The 15,639-nt window shown below is 57.1% G+C and overlaps 1 protein-coding gene across 1 annotated transcript in view; it reads left to right on the top strand.

Annotated features, from left to right (window-relative positions):
- Positions 1–306: 306 nt before the first annotated feature.
- KIFC3 (kinesin family member C3) overlaps positions 307–15,639 on the top strand; it is a 47,809-nt gene continuing 32,476 nt past the window's right edge. Inside the window, exons 1-5 of the mRNA XM_039881090.1 lie at positions 307–418; positions 4,238–4,448; positions 6,990–7,132; positions 10,839–10,977; positions 14,104–14,306. Of these exons, the coding sequence (XP_039737024.1) occupies positions 4,277–4,448; positions 6,990–7,132; positions 10,839–10,977; positions 14,104–14,306 (657 nt within the window). The 5' untranslated portion in view covers positions 307–418; positions 4,238–4,276. The remainder of the gene's footprint in view (positions 419–4,237; positions 4,449–6,989; positions 7,133–10,838; positions 10,978–14,103; positions 14,307–15,639) is intronic.

Genomic DNA, 15,639 nt, shown 5'->3' with positions numbered 1-15,639 from the left:
AATTAGAGCCTGTGTGAGGGACGTGTGTACTCGTGTGTGTCCACGCACGAGGCATCATCACGCATGACATGCGTGTGCGCCGGTGGGCGAGCGCGCACGTGTGCAGGTTGAAGGGCGCTGGGACCCCCCGGGTGCCGTCTGGGCTGAGTGCGGGTGTCCGAGGAGTGGGAGGCCCCGCGCGTGAGTGCGAGTGCGTGAGTGCGAGTGCGTGAGTGTGCGCGCGCGCGCTCCGCCGGAGCCGGTTGCCATGGGAACACGCCGCGGCCCGAGTTAATCATTTCCTGTGGAAAGTGTGCGGGAGGGGCGGAGCGGGGCGGGCCTCGGAGGCGGCGGCGTGGAGCTGCCTCCCGCTGGCTGGCCGGGCCCCGCCGAGCCCCCGGCGCTGCAGCGACGCCGGGCTCCTGCCTCCGCCAGGCCGGTGAGTCCGGGGCCGGGGCGGGCTGGGGGCGGCCTGGGCGCTCAGGGTCCGTCCGGCCTCTGCTCGGGGCGCCGCGTCCGGGCCCACCCTGTCCGCGGGACCCCCTGCCCAGACCCGCCGTGGGGCGCGGGGAGGGCGGGGCTCCGGAGACCCAGCCTCGTGCGGTCCCCCTGCCGGCCCCCGCGCGCTCCAGCCGGAGCCGAGGACCTTGTCCAGAGCCGGGCATGGGGCGGCACGTCCGCTAGGATCGGAGCAGCCTCGGGACCCCTGTTCGGATTTCAGTGGCCGGGAAAGCCTGACCCTACCGGGGAACCGCGTGTTCGTCAGCGCCGCCCCCTCCCCTTGCGGAGGTTCCCTGCACAGCCGGGGCTCCCTTGAAGGCTGCAGGTTCAGGCCCTCCCACCACGTAGGGCTCCTGGGCTGTTCGCCTTACCCCTGTAGGGCCGGGGGTGCGGTGCGCCAGCCCGAATGTTGGGAAGGAGGGCCCCGGCCGGTGCGCTCTTGGGCAGCGGGGTAAATGAGCGATTGACAGCGGCAGCCTTGCGGGGTGGGGTCCCAGCAGGGAACGCGAGCCAGAAACCACCTCGTTCAACCCCCTGTTCTGAGTTAGAGCAGAACTCTGGTGCAGCGAAAGGCCTGGTCCTGGGAGATTTGAGATTTTAGAGAGGAAGCTGTGCTTAAATACTCAAGTACTCCCCCAACCCCCAACACAGATGTCTCGAGGTGGTGGGTAGTGGCCACCCCTGGCCTTTGACATTTCCCTCCCTATTCTTTCTCCATCCGAGTCTGGGTGAGCACCTCTCCTTTCCCAGGCGTATTCCCCATGCCCTTGATAAAGTAGCCATCTCCTTGGCCAGGGAGAGTCATTGGCAAGGAACGCAGCCTCAGAACGGAGCCCTATGTTTGCAGTGACTGGACTTCAGGGACACAGGGCGATGAGTCCTGCAGTCCTTACGGGCACTAGGGAGCAGAGGTTTTAAACTCTGGGTTGTCCTGGAAAACCCAGGACCTGTGACTGTGTGTAGGAGAGGGTCCCAGCTCCTGTCCAGCTCCCTGACCTTCTCCCTGATCTCCCAGGAAAACTAAGCCCTCGCCAGCAGCATTCTCTGGGCAGTTTTCAAGTCTGTCCCTCAGTCATTGCAAAATCCCTGGTCTAGGGGTGCAGGGCTGCAGCTCTACCACCATGGCCTGAATCCCAAGAGGCAATGTCCCTTTCCCACAGCTAGCCCCTCTGCATTCACTCACCCCTGCAGGGAGATCACTGAAAAATAAAAATTTTGAGTTCTTAGTATATGGCAGTATTGTTCTGAACACTTTATATACGCATTATCTAATCCGTATACCAACCCCATAAAGTACAGTTCTCATTTTCAGATGCAGATAGTGAAGTGCAAAGTAATTCTCCCAGGTCACACATGTAGTAAGTGGCAGAGCTGGGTTCGGAACCAGCTTTTGGTCACAGCCACTCCAATACAGTGTCCCCATTGCCCCACCCCATGAGTCCTAGGTCGGTAGCAGCCCCAGCTTGGACCTATTTGAGTCCTTGATACTTTTGACCTTCATGCTCCCCTCTGCTAAATTCAGCTGCTTTTCTTCTTCAGGATCTTGCACACACCCTTCCTCTTTCCTCCTGTTATCTTCCCGGCTGCTTCCCTGACTTCCTTTCCAGAAAGCCACAGAAATACTTTCTCTTCCTGTCCCTGCCCCTCAGACTTAGCTGATCTCCTTAAAAGATTTTCCCCTCAACCCTGGAATTGACCTTCAATGCCCCGTTCGACATGCAGGTGGAGCCCATCTCTCCCTCCTTGCCCATCGGGCAGCTGGTCGTTGGGGTAGCTTGTGTGCCCAGCTCTGTGCCCAGCAGCCTGGAGAAGGGAACATCTGGCTGCTCCTCCTGGTTCCTTCCACTCCGCAGTGGCCCATCCTTAGTAGCTCAGGGGAGCCAGCCCACATACTTGGATTAGCCTCTGCCCCATCCTTTGGCCCACAGCCCTGCCCCTGTCCCAGCGAGACTGCGCCCAGGAGCCTCCTCCTCCAAGTTGTCTTCTTCACTCAAGGAAGGCAGAGACCACGAGGCTCTAGACAGGAGCCTGGCGTCCTTCCAGGGCTTTGTGGACATTGGTCACCAGATCTTCTGGCCACCTGTCCCTGCATTCTTACTTCTTTGGACTCTCGATGCTTCAGTCATTCCTGTCCCTCTGTTGACCCAGCATGCTCCAGTCTCTCCCGAATACCACATGCTCTCGATTCAGCTTCTCCTTCCCACCCTAGCCAGACTTCCCCAAAGAGAAGGAAGTGGCAGCTTCCCGCAGCCCCCGCCAATCCCTTGGTTTGTCCGCTGCCTCGCTCCACAGAAATTCTTCCAGTTTGACCTCTCTGTGGCATGGGCCACTCACTGGTCACCTCTGAGGATTCTGCACCTACCTGGTGCTTCTGCCACCTTCCTTCTTCAACTTTCCTTCCCTCCAGGAGTGACTTGTCTTCCCTGGTTGCCTTTCATCTTGCACGACCTTTGGTGATCGTATCCTCCCTGTGAAATTGTGGCCTCCCAGCTCCGAGTCTCCGTCTCCAGCCCTGCTCTCTTCCAAGTTTCAGTTTGAGCCCTGGCGTGTGTTCATTTCCGGGCATTTACCCAACAAGCCGTCGCTGGGCATTTGGTGTGGCTGTAGCTGGGTGCTGTGGGGCTGCAAAGATGGACGTTCTATGCGCTCCACCCTGGGGACCGTAGAGAGTCAGGGGTGGTGGACGCTGTTCAAATAGGTGTCTGGTAGGAAGGAGTCAGTGCACTGAGGAATGGAGGAAGTGGTCTTCAGCTCAGGTAGCACCATCAGCAAGGCCATGGGTGCCTCCAACTCCATTTTAAAACCAAAAGCAAACTCCACACTGCCTCTCTGAGCTGACTTGGCTTCTGTAAATGGCATCACTGTCTGAGTCTGAGAGTATAGCTCGGTCACCTTAAATGCCCTCAAGGCTGCTTTGTACACAATAGGTGCTCAGTAAAGACTAGTGCACTGAATGCTGGAAGTCTGTGCTGTTCATTTGTTCAGTTTATAAGGGATCTGTGGGCTTTCCATCTAGACCAGTGCTAGCGCTCCCCACCCACCCCACCCCCATTCTCCCACAGCTCCCGGTGCCTCCCTGCAGGCTGTTTTGACTAGGAAGGTTTGTTGAAGTATTTACCTCCCTCTTCACAGAGAGCTTTGAGGCCGCGTTTCTCCTGATCAAAGAGTACCCCTGGCAAGTGCTTGGCACATAGCAGGCCCTGGCTAAATAATTATCAAATGAAGAATGAATGAATCTTTGTATCTCAGTTCCTAGCCTGTTGCCTGCTGGTTGTAAGGCTGGAGTGAAGTCTACTTTGAATATGCGAATGAGCTGACTTTAAGAGAATTCGATACGTATATCTAACTTGTAAGAGAATTTGATATGTACATCTAACTTGTCGCTGGCCACAGTCAGGGCCTCTTCTGATTAGATTTATGGAGGGGGGCGGGTATTGACCGGCACTTCCTTCATGTGGGGTCGTGACCTGGTGTGTCTTTAAGCTACCAGGCTCCTAAGTGGAGGGGCTGAGATGTGGGGTTTCCACATCGTGCTGCAGACACACAGCCCTACTCAGAAGTAGGGCTCCTTGCCTACTTCTGAGCCTCTCTACTTGGTAACAAACACTCCAAAATTGTGGCAGGCCCCGTTTCTTCCCTTGAGCCCCCGTAGGGGTCCTTGGGGGGACATTCAAGTTGGCCCAGACCCTCTAAAAGGCTCAGACCTGCCCCCGTGCTGGCCAGGGGTCTTCAATCTGTTCCCTTGCTCTCTCCTCAGGCTGCCAGGCGCCCAGAGGAGGCTGCTGAGCCCCGGGCCATGGTCCAGTCTCGCCGGACCTGGAACCTGGGAGCCACGCCCTCGCTGCGCGGCCTTTGGCGAGTGGGCCGGGCCCCGGAGCCAGAGCTGGAGCCCGGGATGGCTCGCCCCGCCCCAGCCAGCCCGGCCTCCCGCCCTTTCCCACACACCGGCCCGGGGAGGTTGAGAACTGGTGAGTCCGCATTTTTAAAATGCCTCTTTATTTCCCTTCCTTCCTCCTGATACCAGAGATGAGAGCAGGGGTTCTCGCAAGTTCCTAGGCTCAGTCAGAGCTGTCAGGTAAATTACAGGGTCCGGCAGCAGCCGGCAAGCCGGGCGTGGAGTCAGGGCGTCAATCTCGCTGGGGCTGCTGCCCTGCGCTGTCTGTACAGAGAGAAGTCGCAGACGCTGAGTTGTACTTGAACGCAGTCCCTAGAGCACAGAGAACGCCGCCAACAGGCACGCGGTCCTGGCCCAGCCGGGTCGGGGTAGCTCCGGTCCACCCGTCCTTGGCGGAGTGCTCGGGCTCTCCCTTTGCTTCTCTCTCCGATTCCTGCCCGAGGCTGGTAAACAAGGTAGGTGAAGTGGCTGCCTGGCGCCCGGCGCTCCGCTGACACTTGATCCCGCCTGCGGTGGCCCACGGGTGGCGGGAGGAGTAGATGAAGCTGCTCTGGAGCCCGGCCGGGCAGCGTTTGGGTGCTGTGCTCTCAGTTTTAGATGCCATCCAGGGTGGCTTCTGCAGGGGCCAGGGACAGCAGGTGGGCAGTGAAGGAGTCCCCGCGTCTGGGCCCCCGCTGGCCCCCGCTGGCCCCCGGGGAAGCTGTCAACACCAGCTCTCCTTTCTGGGTTCTATCCCCTGGTGCCTCCAACTTCAAGAAGTAAGTGGCAACTCTGATTCTGGGTGGAGGCTGGATTGTCTGGGGAGCTGCCCTTGACCCTCTTCCAAGTTCGATTCGGGCAGGTCATCCCGAAAGTGTTAGGGGAGAGAGGTGTCTTCGGACGAGATGCTTTCAGGTGTTTGCCGTCTGTTGCTCTTGACCTACGGGGTAAAGGGTTTAGATTACTCGCCTGTTTGAGCTGGCAGAATCCCTCTAGGCCATCAGGTCTAAGCCCCTCAAAGTACAGAAGGGGAAACTGAGGCCCAGAGAGGGCACACGGCCAAATCCTGTTAGGTTTCCTCTCTCCTACCACATTTGTACTGTCGGGGGCAGCCAGAGCGATGCCCTCCAAGGTCTCTCTGCAGGGGACATTGAGGCTGGGATGACCCTGGGGGCCTCCAGGAAAAGCTTGGGCTTTGGGGTCAGGTGGCCCCGGTTGTCTGGAAGGGGCTGAAGATGGTCTCTACCCCACAAGGTTGTAAGGATTACAAATGGAATAGGAACAAGTATTGCTTTTCTGGTAAAAAAAAGAAAAAAAAAAGAACAAAGAAAGCAAGAAACCAAAAACAAAAACATGTTCTCTTAAAAAACGAAAAAGCAAAAACCAAGATCAAAAACACAGAAAACTATAAACAAGAAAATAAAAATCTACAGCATACCTTGGAGATATTGCCGGTTCCCGACCACCACAGTCACGCGAGCACCGCAGGACAGCGAGTCGTCATCCTTTTGCTGGTGGAGGGTCTTGTCTTCGATTTGTAAAAAACGCGACATTTGTGGAGAGCAGTAAAGCGAAGCGCAATGACGCCGGTCTGAGCTTGTCACTGAACCTTCTGCATAGCGCCTCCCAGTCTCACGTGTGCACGTGCGTGTGCATGTAGGTCTATCACATGAGGACAATATGACTACAGACTTCTATCCACTTTTAACATGTAAGGCAAAGGCCAAATGAAATCCTAGGTGTGAAATGCTAAGATAGTGCCTGCCCCTGCACAGGGACTCGGCCAACCTGGTTGCCCCTGGGGCCCTCAGCCCTCACCTGGCACCGTGTGAACTCTTTATGTGTGTCACCCATTTTGTCCTTACTACAGGACTGTGATTTAGTTCTTTATCCCCATTTTGTTGACAAGGAAACTGAGGATCAAGAAGGGCATTTAAGGTCTGGGAAGCACTTGGCCCATGGCTGGCACTCATCATGTCATCACACCCCAAGGTGGTGGCTCTGCCACTTGCCGCTGTGAGGCGAGCCCTCCTCCCACCCTGCCCCATCTGGCTCCACAGGCTGTGGTGGAAGGTTGAAGTGGGGTGGATGGGGTGTCGGTGTCACAGTCAGCCCTCGCCCCCGTCTGCTGAGGGAGGCAATGTGTCAGAGGCAGGAGGGGATGCACCTTAGCTGGTCCTGAATATGCTTTTGAAGGCAGTTCAGACCAGGCCACCCAGCTTTGGGTTGGTCTTAGTGAAGGCAATAGAGAAATTGCCACCTAGAGGCAGCCCAGGGAATAAAGCCTCGGCCCTGGCTTTAGGATTAGTGTGGCCAGGTTGGCACTGCTCCCTTCTGCTGCTTTCTGCAGAAGGCCCTCATGAGCAAGTGCCAGCCCCCAAAGCCACTGTGGGGGAGGAGAGCCCCCAAAGGGACTTGGGTGCCCTCCTGTAGAGCATCTAGGGGCGGCTTTTGGTAAGAAAGGCGTACGGCCCTTGCCCAGTGCCAGGCCTTCCCTCTGTGCTGGCAGGCGTGTGAGAGCATGTGCGTCCCTCCTGGCTGGGCCTGGGTTGGCTGGAGTGTGTGCAAGCCACGCTCAGCTGCGGCCCTGCCCAGGGGTCCAAGCATCTCACGTATCTTTTCTGTCTTGGGACAGGGCGTGGAAAAGATACCCCAGCCAGTGGCGACGAAGACTCTGGTGCCCGAATTGCAGCCCACCCAGCCCTAGCTCAGTGCCGAGCCCTCAGCGTGGACTGCACTGGCCCCGGGAGCCCCCGCAGACTCTACCTGAGTGTGCAGGTAAGCAGCATGGGACCTTAAGAAACATGAAGGGTCCAGCCAGGCGGGTGTGCCTTGGCCCTCTGAGCTCCAGCACCTGGGTCCCCGACAGGCTCCTCTGGGGAAGGAAGCACCGATGGAGAGCTCGGGACCTGCCTCGTGCCTCTTAGCTAAGCTCCTTGTAGCACATCTGCCTGTGGGCCTGCATGGATGGAGCAATTTGCTTTATTAGTTATCTGGGGGGAAATCTCACAGATGACAGAAGCTTTTCAGCCACACCCTGGCTGGCTGAGGTGTTAAAGTGGGAAATGTGGGGCCTTCTCTGAGAAGGTGTTAGTAAGACAGGCAGGTTTTAGGGTAGCTGTTCATTCCTGCTCGGGCGTGTGATTCTGTGGGGCAGTACTTGTATTTCTTCATTTAAAGCGGGAATCCAAAGCTAGACAGAGGGCTTCACCGAAGCTTGGGTTCTTTGATCGTAGAAGTGATGCATCACGATAGCACTAACAGTAGCTACGATTTATTGCACACGGAGTTCGTGCCAGGCACTGTGCCGTGTGTTATGTATCTCACGTCAGTCCTCATGACAATCTCAAGACACAGTTATTGTTTTATCTGAGTTTCAAGGATGCAGTGACGAATGCTCTGTGGTTTAATATCTTGCTCAGAGAGGTTTAATATCTTGCTACTGGTCACAAAGCAGGCTGCGATCTGAACCACTAAACACGATATGCTTTACAACATATGGCGTAAAGAACTCACACAGGGCAGAGATGTAATATCTAGAAACTGAATATTTCCTATATCTTTGAGAAATCCACTGTTAAGAGTCTGGTGTTTATTTATCTTTTCAATGAATTATATTTATACAATTTTTGTTATTTACTTTCGCATATTATTCTGTGGCTAGCTCCCTCAACAGTAAATCTTCATGGTTTCTTCACGCATGTCAGTGTAGATAGAACTATCTCATTCATTTAAACTGCTGCACCATATTCCACTCCAAGGCTTACCATGAGTTTTCTAGCTGATCCTCTGTATTTTTTCTGATTGCAATGAGCTCCTTAAAGATCTCTGCATTCGTGCAGCTCTAGTGTTGGGTCATTTCAGGACCACACAGACTCTGCACTTTTTAAATGAATGTATTTGTCCACACGTATCTATGAAGTGCCTACTATGTGCCAGGTGCTGTGCTAGGTGGTGACGCACAGCAAAGAAGAGATATAGACCCGACAGTGTAGCGGAGGCGCCAGACAGCAAGCAAATGATCACAAAAGTATGAATGTAAACCAGGCGAGGGCCACCGAGGCGGTGGCAGGGGACGAAGGGCCAGAGTTATCTGGGTGTGTTGCCAAGAGCCCCCCGCCCTGCTCCCCCACCCCCCAAGAAAGATCATGCACGGGAGGGCCCACCTCACAGGGACATGAGCAAATGGAGGGCACGATGGAGTGTGGGAGACTCACGTGCCCTCGTGCAGACGGAAGTCCTGGGCCCGGGTGGCACGTGGCCCCCCATCCTGATCCGAACACGGGCCTGGTGCTTGCTCTTACCTCAGAGATAGACTTGGGCTTCAGGGTTTCTCTTGGCCCCTTTTATGTGGTTCATCTGAAAACTGAATCACATGGTCCTTTTATCGGTAAGTTCTGTAAGAAAAGCAGGTCTGGTCCGAGAACAGTTAAAGAAACCAGAGAATCCTTTTTTTTTTTTTTTTTTGTCTGACTTGAGGCATTGGTAGTTAAATCGAGAGGGTCAGAAACCAGCTGCCTTGAGCTGGGCGGTGGCTCTGTTCTTGAATTTTGATTATGGGGTGTTGGGTTGTGGTTGCAGCCGAGTCCTGGGGTCAGCAGATCTGCTGAGGATGTCTGAGAAGCTCCAGCCAGCAACCCGTTTCCAAGGTCTCGCCCTGCAAAGCTCTATGACATTCGTAGGTGCTTCGAGGTCCGGGATGTAGGGCTGAAGTAGGGACCCAGGCACAGTGAAGTGACTCCCTAGGCTTAGCGACCCTCCCCAGCGTCTCAAGCAGCTAAAACCTGAGCCCGTCCCTGTGGAGGTGCTGCAGAAACTCCCCACCCCCCCCGGGGCCCGTCTGCCCTTCCTGTGGCTTGGCCAACAGGCCAGAAATAGTGTAACCTTTGCTCTGGTCGGCAAATGGAAACTTCCAGCTGCCACCGTTGCCGCCACCGCTGACAAGCCTGCTTGTGTTGGTGTGGCAGTTGGTCAAAGGGTGGGGACAAAATAGAGTTGGCAGAATTTTCCTAAAAAACAAAATAAATAGAGAGATGGGCTCTCCACTCTCCTTTCTGAAGTAGAATGTCGGGTTGAGAGAGAGGGGGGTTTAGTGCATTGCAAACTGACTAGCTTGGTGGTGTTGCTTTTGGCTTCTTTTCAATTCTCTTTATCGGCTTTTTTGATGATACAAGTACAAAAAAAAAAATTTAAGACTAAAGAAATAATATAACACAAATGGCTACCTGGTGTGTAGCTCTTGCTATGCGCCAGACACTTTGCGTATTTTGCCTAAGTTATCACAGTTACTCTTCACGCCAGCTCCATGAGGTGGGTGGTTGTTATCATTTCTATTTTAAAAACGGGGGAAATGAAGCTTCAGGAAAGGAAGGTAACTCTGTTGCCCAGAGTCACACAGCTCGCAAGAGGCAGAAGCAGGCTTCACACCCCGTCCTTCCCGACTTGAGACTTGGATCAGTTTTTTTTTTTTTTTTTTAAAAACATAGCATTTGTCTCTTTGTTTTGAATACGGTGGACACAAAGACACACAAAACACGCCTGGAATCTCTCCTCCTTGTTAACTTCCGTTGATGCTAAAAAACAAAACAGAACGCTGTCGATGTTTATAAGCTTAAAAATGCAGACACCGAGGTTCAGCATGAAATGAAAAGCCTCCTCTCCCTCCCTCCCGCAGTCTCTCGGCTAAGTTTCTTTTTATTCTCAAAACAGTTTCAATGAGGCACGTTTCTCTTCTTTGCCTCCCCGTCACCCAGCCTCCCAGAGAGATCGGCTGTCTTTCCTATTTCCCCCAAATTGTTTTTCGAGACATTTTATTTCCATCATCCTTCGATGGGATCACCCTTTATATGTGGTCGTTGCCTGGGACGTCTTTCCCTGTGAGCCGCTGGTGATTTTCTCCGGATGAGACTCTTTCTGCCCCTCCCACCCCTCTCTCTGCCTCTCCCCCAGTCTGCTCTACCTCAGCCTTCTCTGCCTTGGTTCCTCCTTGATCAGGAGACAGGGTCTTGTGGTCCTTGGGTAGCCGTGGTGCGGGGGGCCGTGGCCTTCCCCTGCCTGTCTGGACCCATGCGCCCCCTGCTTGGCAGCCCCAGGCTGGTGCCATCTGGAGGTGGGGGCAGTTGACATCGTGGGAGGAGTTGCCTTGAGATTGCCGTGCCTGGCGGGGCTGGACAGGCCTGTGAACGGCGGGGCCGCAGGTCTGAGTGGAACTGGCTGCGGCACTGGTGACTCACACCTCACAGGGCCCATAGGAGTGGCAGCGTGGACTTTACCTGCGGACTTCCAAGTGTTCCAGGAACCTTCTCTGCTGAACACACTGCCACTGTCTTGTCGTCGGATCTGGGCACGTTTGCTTCCAGACTCTGGGCCTCTGGACTCCCCTCCACCCCCACCCCCACCCCACCCTGGGCCATGGCCCTTGCCAACTCCACTCCCTCTCCACTGCAGTCCCCTTCACGTGAGGATTCTGGTTGTGTCTTGGCAGCAGGCCCTGCGGGACAAGGGGTGCAAGAACAAGAGTCAGGGGACGAAAGAAGAGACGCTCCTGAAGAGGCAGGCACCGGCCCCCAGGCGGGACCGGGAGGCCCAGGAAGCTGGTGGCACCATGAATGTAGAGAAATCAGGTAAAGGAGGTCAGCCCATCGGCCTGCAATGGCCCTGGCTAAAGCTGGAGCCGGAGGGGAGGCTCTTGTGGTGTCTGAGCTGTCCCCACATACTGTCCTCCTCACTTGGAGGTGGCCCATGCAGACCTTGGACACTGTGACGTGGAACTCAGAGACCCTAGCCTGTCCATCCCTCCTCCAGGGACTCCCTCCCCTCAGTGACACTGGGGCCCCACTCAGTGATAAGAAGCTTTGGCTCGCATGAGCTGGGGTTGAATTTCCCCGCTTTTTGTCTTTTCCCCAGCGCCCGTCAAAAGCAGGGCGAGTGAGGCGGCCTCAGAGACGCCACTGCCTGCGGAGAAGGGCCTGACCAGGTCCCCTTGTATCTGTGGGTCCACCCCACCTGGGGACCCAGGGACCCTGGGACAGGGCTTCACTCTGCTGCCTCAAGGCCAGGAAAGAGGAGCCGGTGGCTCCGCTCTTCTCTGGCAAGGCCGACTGGCTCTGGGAGATTCTACAGGCCCCCTTTCCGAGCTTCCCCAGCGAGAAGCCTGGGCCCCGTGATAATTGGGAAGGGTCATCCTCTATTTGCCGGAGAGGAAGGCTAACGGTGTCTGGAGAAGAAGGAGCTGGTCTTTCCCTTGTTTGCCCTCCCGTCGCCTGAGGTTGATTTGTGTGTCTGAACTTGCCGGGGAGGTAACCCAGTCCCTTCTCTAAGCTCCTGCCAGAGACGCGGTCGGTCGCCCACTCAGTTCAACCTCAGGTGTTGGGGTCAGGCTGAGATGTGGGCGGAGGGCCCTGGGGGAGGGGACATCGTTCAGCCAATCAGGCGGGCTCTCCTAATCTGCTGAGAGGAGAGGCCAGTTCCAGTCTAGAGTGAGGACCCGCTCTTGGAGGCGGGGCCCGGCCCAGGGCCAGGCCTCAGTCTCCCTGAGCCTGAGTGCCCGTCGTGGGGCAGTGCCCAGGCTGGGTCTCTGAGTGTGCACTCCTTTGAAAACCTGCACTGACAGCTGACCTGCTAAGAGGCGCAAAGCCTCCTCCGTGCCAGGGCCGTTGGGTCGCTCTTCCCTGAGGGTCCCTTTGTCCCTTTGGTCTCACCTCTCCCCTCCTGCCCCCCCCCCCCCCCCCCGGCCAGCTTCTGTGAGGTCTTCCTCCCCAGCAAGCACTTCTTCAGGCCCTTTTCGCCCCTGTCCCACGGACACTGTGCTGAGGTCACAAGGAACCCCACCAGGCATGGGCACTGAGGGAGGTTCAGAACCTGCTGGGATACGAGAGTGTTCTGGGTGAGAAGGGCTACTATCCCACGTCCAGTTGGGTAACACTTACGCCTGCTCATCTGCCATGGTGTCCAGGCTTCTGTCCCAAGGGTGTCTCTTTGGGTAAGGACTGTTGACCTCGTTTCACAAGGGAAGACCCTGAAGGGCCTCTCCCACGTGTCCCTTCAGGGGCAGAACCAGCTCTTGGGCCTGGAGCCCAGTATATTCCCTCCCACCCCACAGCAGTCTGCAAAGGGCTGAGGGCCACGCTGGTCACATGCTGCCATGGCAGCCCCGTGTGCAGGCCTGGAAGCATCCGTCTGACCTCACTCTCTCTAGAACAGAAAGCAGAAGCTGGGCCAACTGGTGTGACATGCATGCTGTGTCACATGCAGGCCACATGGCCAGGGCCACTAGCCAACCAGTGACTGTCTCTGTTCCATGTCTCTAGTGGGTCTTGAGTTGAAGCTGTCCCAAGGGGTGGGGAAGCAAGGAAAAGCCAGCCCGCGTGTGTTTCGCCTGCTCTCCTGAGGCTGGGATGAGGGGCTTCTCATCTTCTACCCCTCCCAGGGTCAGTGCTGAGACTTCCTGGTTCAGTCCAGCCGGAAGCAGCTCCTTCCACACTCCCCACTCCAGGCCAGCCCAGAAGGCAAGCTGCACTGTGGCGTCTCCAGTCTCAGCAAGCACACTTACTGCCTCCCCTGGGTCCGAGGTGCCAGCAGCACCTCTGTGTGACCCCAGGGAGTCTGGGAGCCCCTCAGTCCCACCCGCACCGGGCCGCAGCTCCTGGCACCTGTTGCGAGGGAGCCCAGGAGTCCTGGTCCTCAGAGGAGGCTTGTGGCCAGCAGATGCTGCTCTTCCGGCTTCCCTCTTGGACACTGTTCTGCCTCTGGGGACTTTGGCCAGGGCCAGATTGGGTCGCCTGCGGGGAGAGGCGAATCCCCTGCCCTTTCACCCTCTCCTCTGCCGCCCTCCCTCCTCCCAAGCTCCTCGCCAGCTCCCCGCCTGCAGAAACCGTGGCCGTTCTCAGTGCCCTAGAAGCAAGCTTTGACACGCCTCCCAGGCCCCATTAGCAGGTCACAGGCCTTGATTCTGTGTCTTTATCCTTCCGTCCGTCTGTCTGTCTCTCTCCTGCTCCTGGTGGTAGGAGAGTGGAAGGTGGTGGCAGGAGGAGGACCCAGGCAGAGTCAGCCTGCCCCGGTACCAAATGCTTCCTCCCACCTGTGTAGTCTCTGGGCTCAGTCCTGCTGCGTAGAGGTGTCTGCCTCAGAGCAGGCCTGTCTGTGTCCCTGTCCATGTGCTGTGTCTGTCTCCGTGTCCTGGTCTGTCTGTCCCCTGCTCATGCACACCCTCCCTTTGCTCCCTTTCTGTGTGCAGGTGACCACTGCCTGGGCAGGGGGCAGGCTAGATAATCCTCGCCTCTCTACTCTGGAGAGGGTTTGGGGTTTAAGGATATTAGGTACCCCCAAGAACAGTTTTCTGGGGAGGGAACCTCGACTCCTTGGCTGCTGCCAGAAGGCCTGTCTTTCTCAGCGGCGATGCCATGAAGGCCGACCATGGAGAGGCTATTGCCCACCAGACCCAGATCCCATGCTTCGAGGCGAGCATTCAGTGAAAGTTACTTTCCCAAGTCCTGCTCCAGGCAATTCCACTCCCCCAGACACTGCCCGCTGAAGTGGCTTCCTCTGAGGCAGGCCCTGGAGACCCCTGGCTCTTGCTGCTGCTGGTGCCACCAGCCCTCGCCCAGCTCCCCGTCCCCTCTGCTTGCATTCCCTCCCTGTCCTGTTGGGTAACACTCACCACATGGTCTGCCTTGCCGTGACAGGCCCCCTCTCCTGGGCCAGGGTGGGACCTCTGCTGCCCTGCTGATTGGCCGCTACTTTGCTCATAGGTGGGCGGCTCTTTGGCAGCGGGAGGTGCTCAGGCCTGCCGGGGCCGCCAGGTGCGGCCCCTGTGGTGCATAGGATGGTGGAGGCCATGTCCCAGCTACAGGAGGAGAGAGCCCGGCTGCAGGAGGAGCTGGTGGCCCTGCGGGAGAGGCTGGCCCTCCGCGACAGTGACCTGCCAGCCACATCCACCCAGCCGCAGAATCAGGTACCTGGGGAGGATGGGATGGGCAGAGGCCACTGCCCACCGTGGAGCAGGTCGGAGGACATCGCCCCGGTGTCCACCAGGCCAGTGCCATAATGGTCGCATGGAGTCCCCTCTCCTGGCTCGAGAACGCGTGAGGGCGAGGATCAGGGGCCCGGACCACCCATCCTGGTCATCCTTGTGCTCCATCCCTCACTGTTACCAGAGGCCAGGACCTACCTCTCCAGAGTGACGGGCAGCACGTGTAGACGTAAACAGAGCAGGAAGGTACAGGGACACTTCCTGCCTTGAGTCCACCCCGTCTTCCAGGTGCCCTGGACTGGGCAGCCTGAGTAGACAAAAGCCATTGCAGAGGTCACCCCACGGAAAACCGGCAGGGAAGGAGAGGCTGGTGTGCGTGCATGTGAGAGGAGGGAGCTCCCAACCCTCTGGAGGCCGGGGAGAGCCGACGGTTATGCTGTGAGCACTGTTTCCTTCACTGGCCGGCCAAGAGGACAGTGGGGGACTCTCGGCCCCTGAGCTGCACTGCGCATGGGGCCGACCACTGGCCCCCCTCTGCGCGCCTGGCAGCTTCACTGCCTCTTCCTTCCCCAGCGCCACGTGAGCCCCGAGGCCCCTCTCCTCGGGCTTAGCTCCCCACTCCCATTCCTGTTGTCATGTCTGTCTCTCGTGCCTGCGTCTGACCTTCCCCACTTCCCCAAGGTCCCCAACCCTGTCCGCCCCGTCATCCCCGCGTTGGGTCTGGTGCCCAAGCTTCGGGCTTGGTCCGTGGAAAGCCCCGCCTTCGGGGGGAGCGCGCTCTTGCTCTGCGATGAGCCAGCTTGTGCCCTTCTCCTGAGTGACCTTCACTGAAAACTGTAACTGGTTCTCAGCAGATTATTTTTATGCACTTTTTAAGTGCAGCATTTTTTTTTTTTCCAGCTTCCAAATGTGTCCTCGTCTCAAGACCTATCTGTCCTGACCACTATCAGCTCCTTGCTGAATTGGTGGCCCCCGTCGGGGCATCCCTGGTGTCCCGTGTCTCCCTCTTTTATGCTGACCCCCTTGTTTGCTGCCCTGGGCTGGTCTACCCCACTAAAGGGGACTCCTTAAGGCAGAGTGTGACAAGCAGCTTTGTATCACCATTGCCTCCTGCAGTGCCCACCTCAGATGTCTGCTGGGTGCCTGGTGTGTACGGGCGCTGAGCTGAGCTGGGACGCCCAGGGGGACAGGCACGCCCTGGCCTGTGGAGGCTGCAGTCCGGGGAAGGACAGGCACTGGTTACGTGCACCCATGTAAAGTGGAAGGAGTTACACGGGCTCTGCAGGCGGGCACGCTCAGGGCATGAGGCTTGGAC

This window comes from Pteropus medius, unplaced genomic scaffold (assembly GCF_902729225.1).
Source record: "Pteropus medius unplaced genomic scaffold, Ma_sr-lr_union100, whole genome shotgun sequence".
NCBI classification, from domain to species: Eukaryota; Metazoa; Chordata; class Mammalia; order Chiroptera; family Pteropodidae; genus Pteropus; species Pteropus medius.
This window is presented reverse-complemented; position numbering and strand designations above follow the sequence as displayed.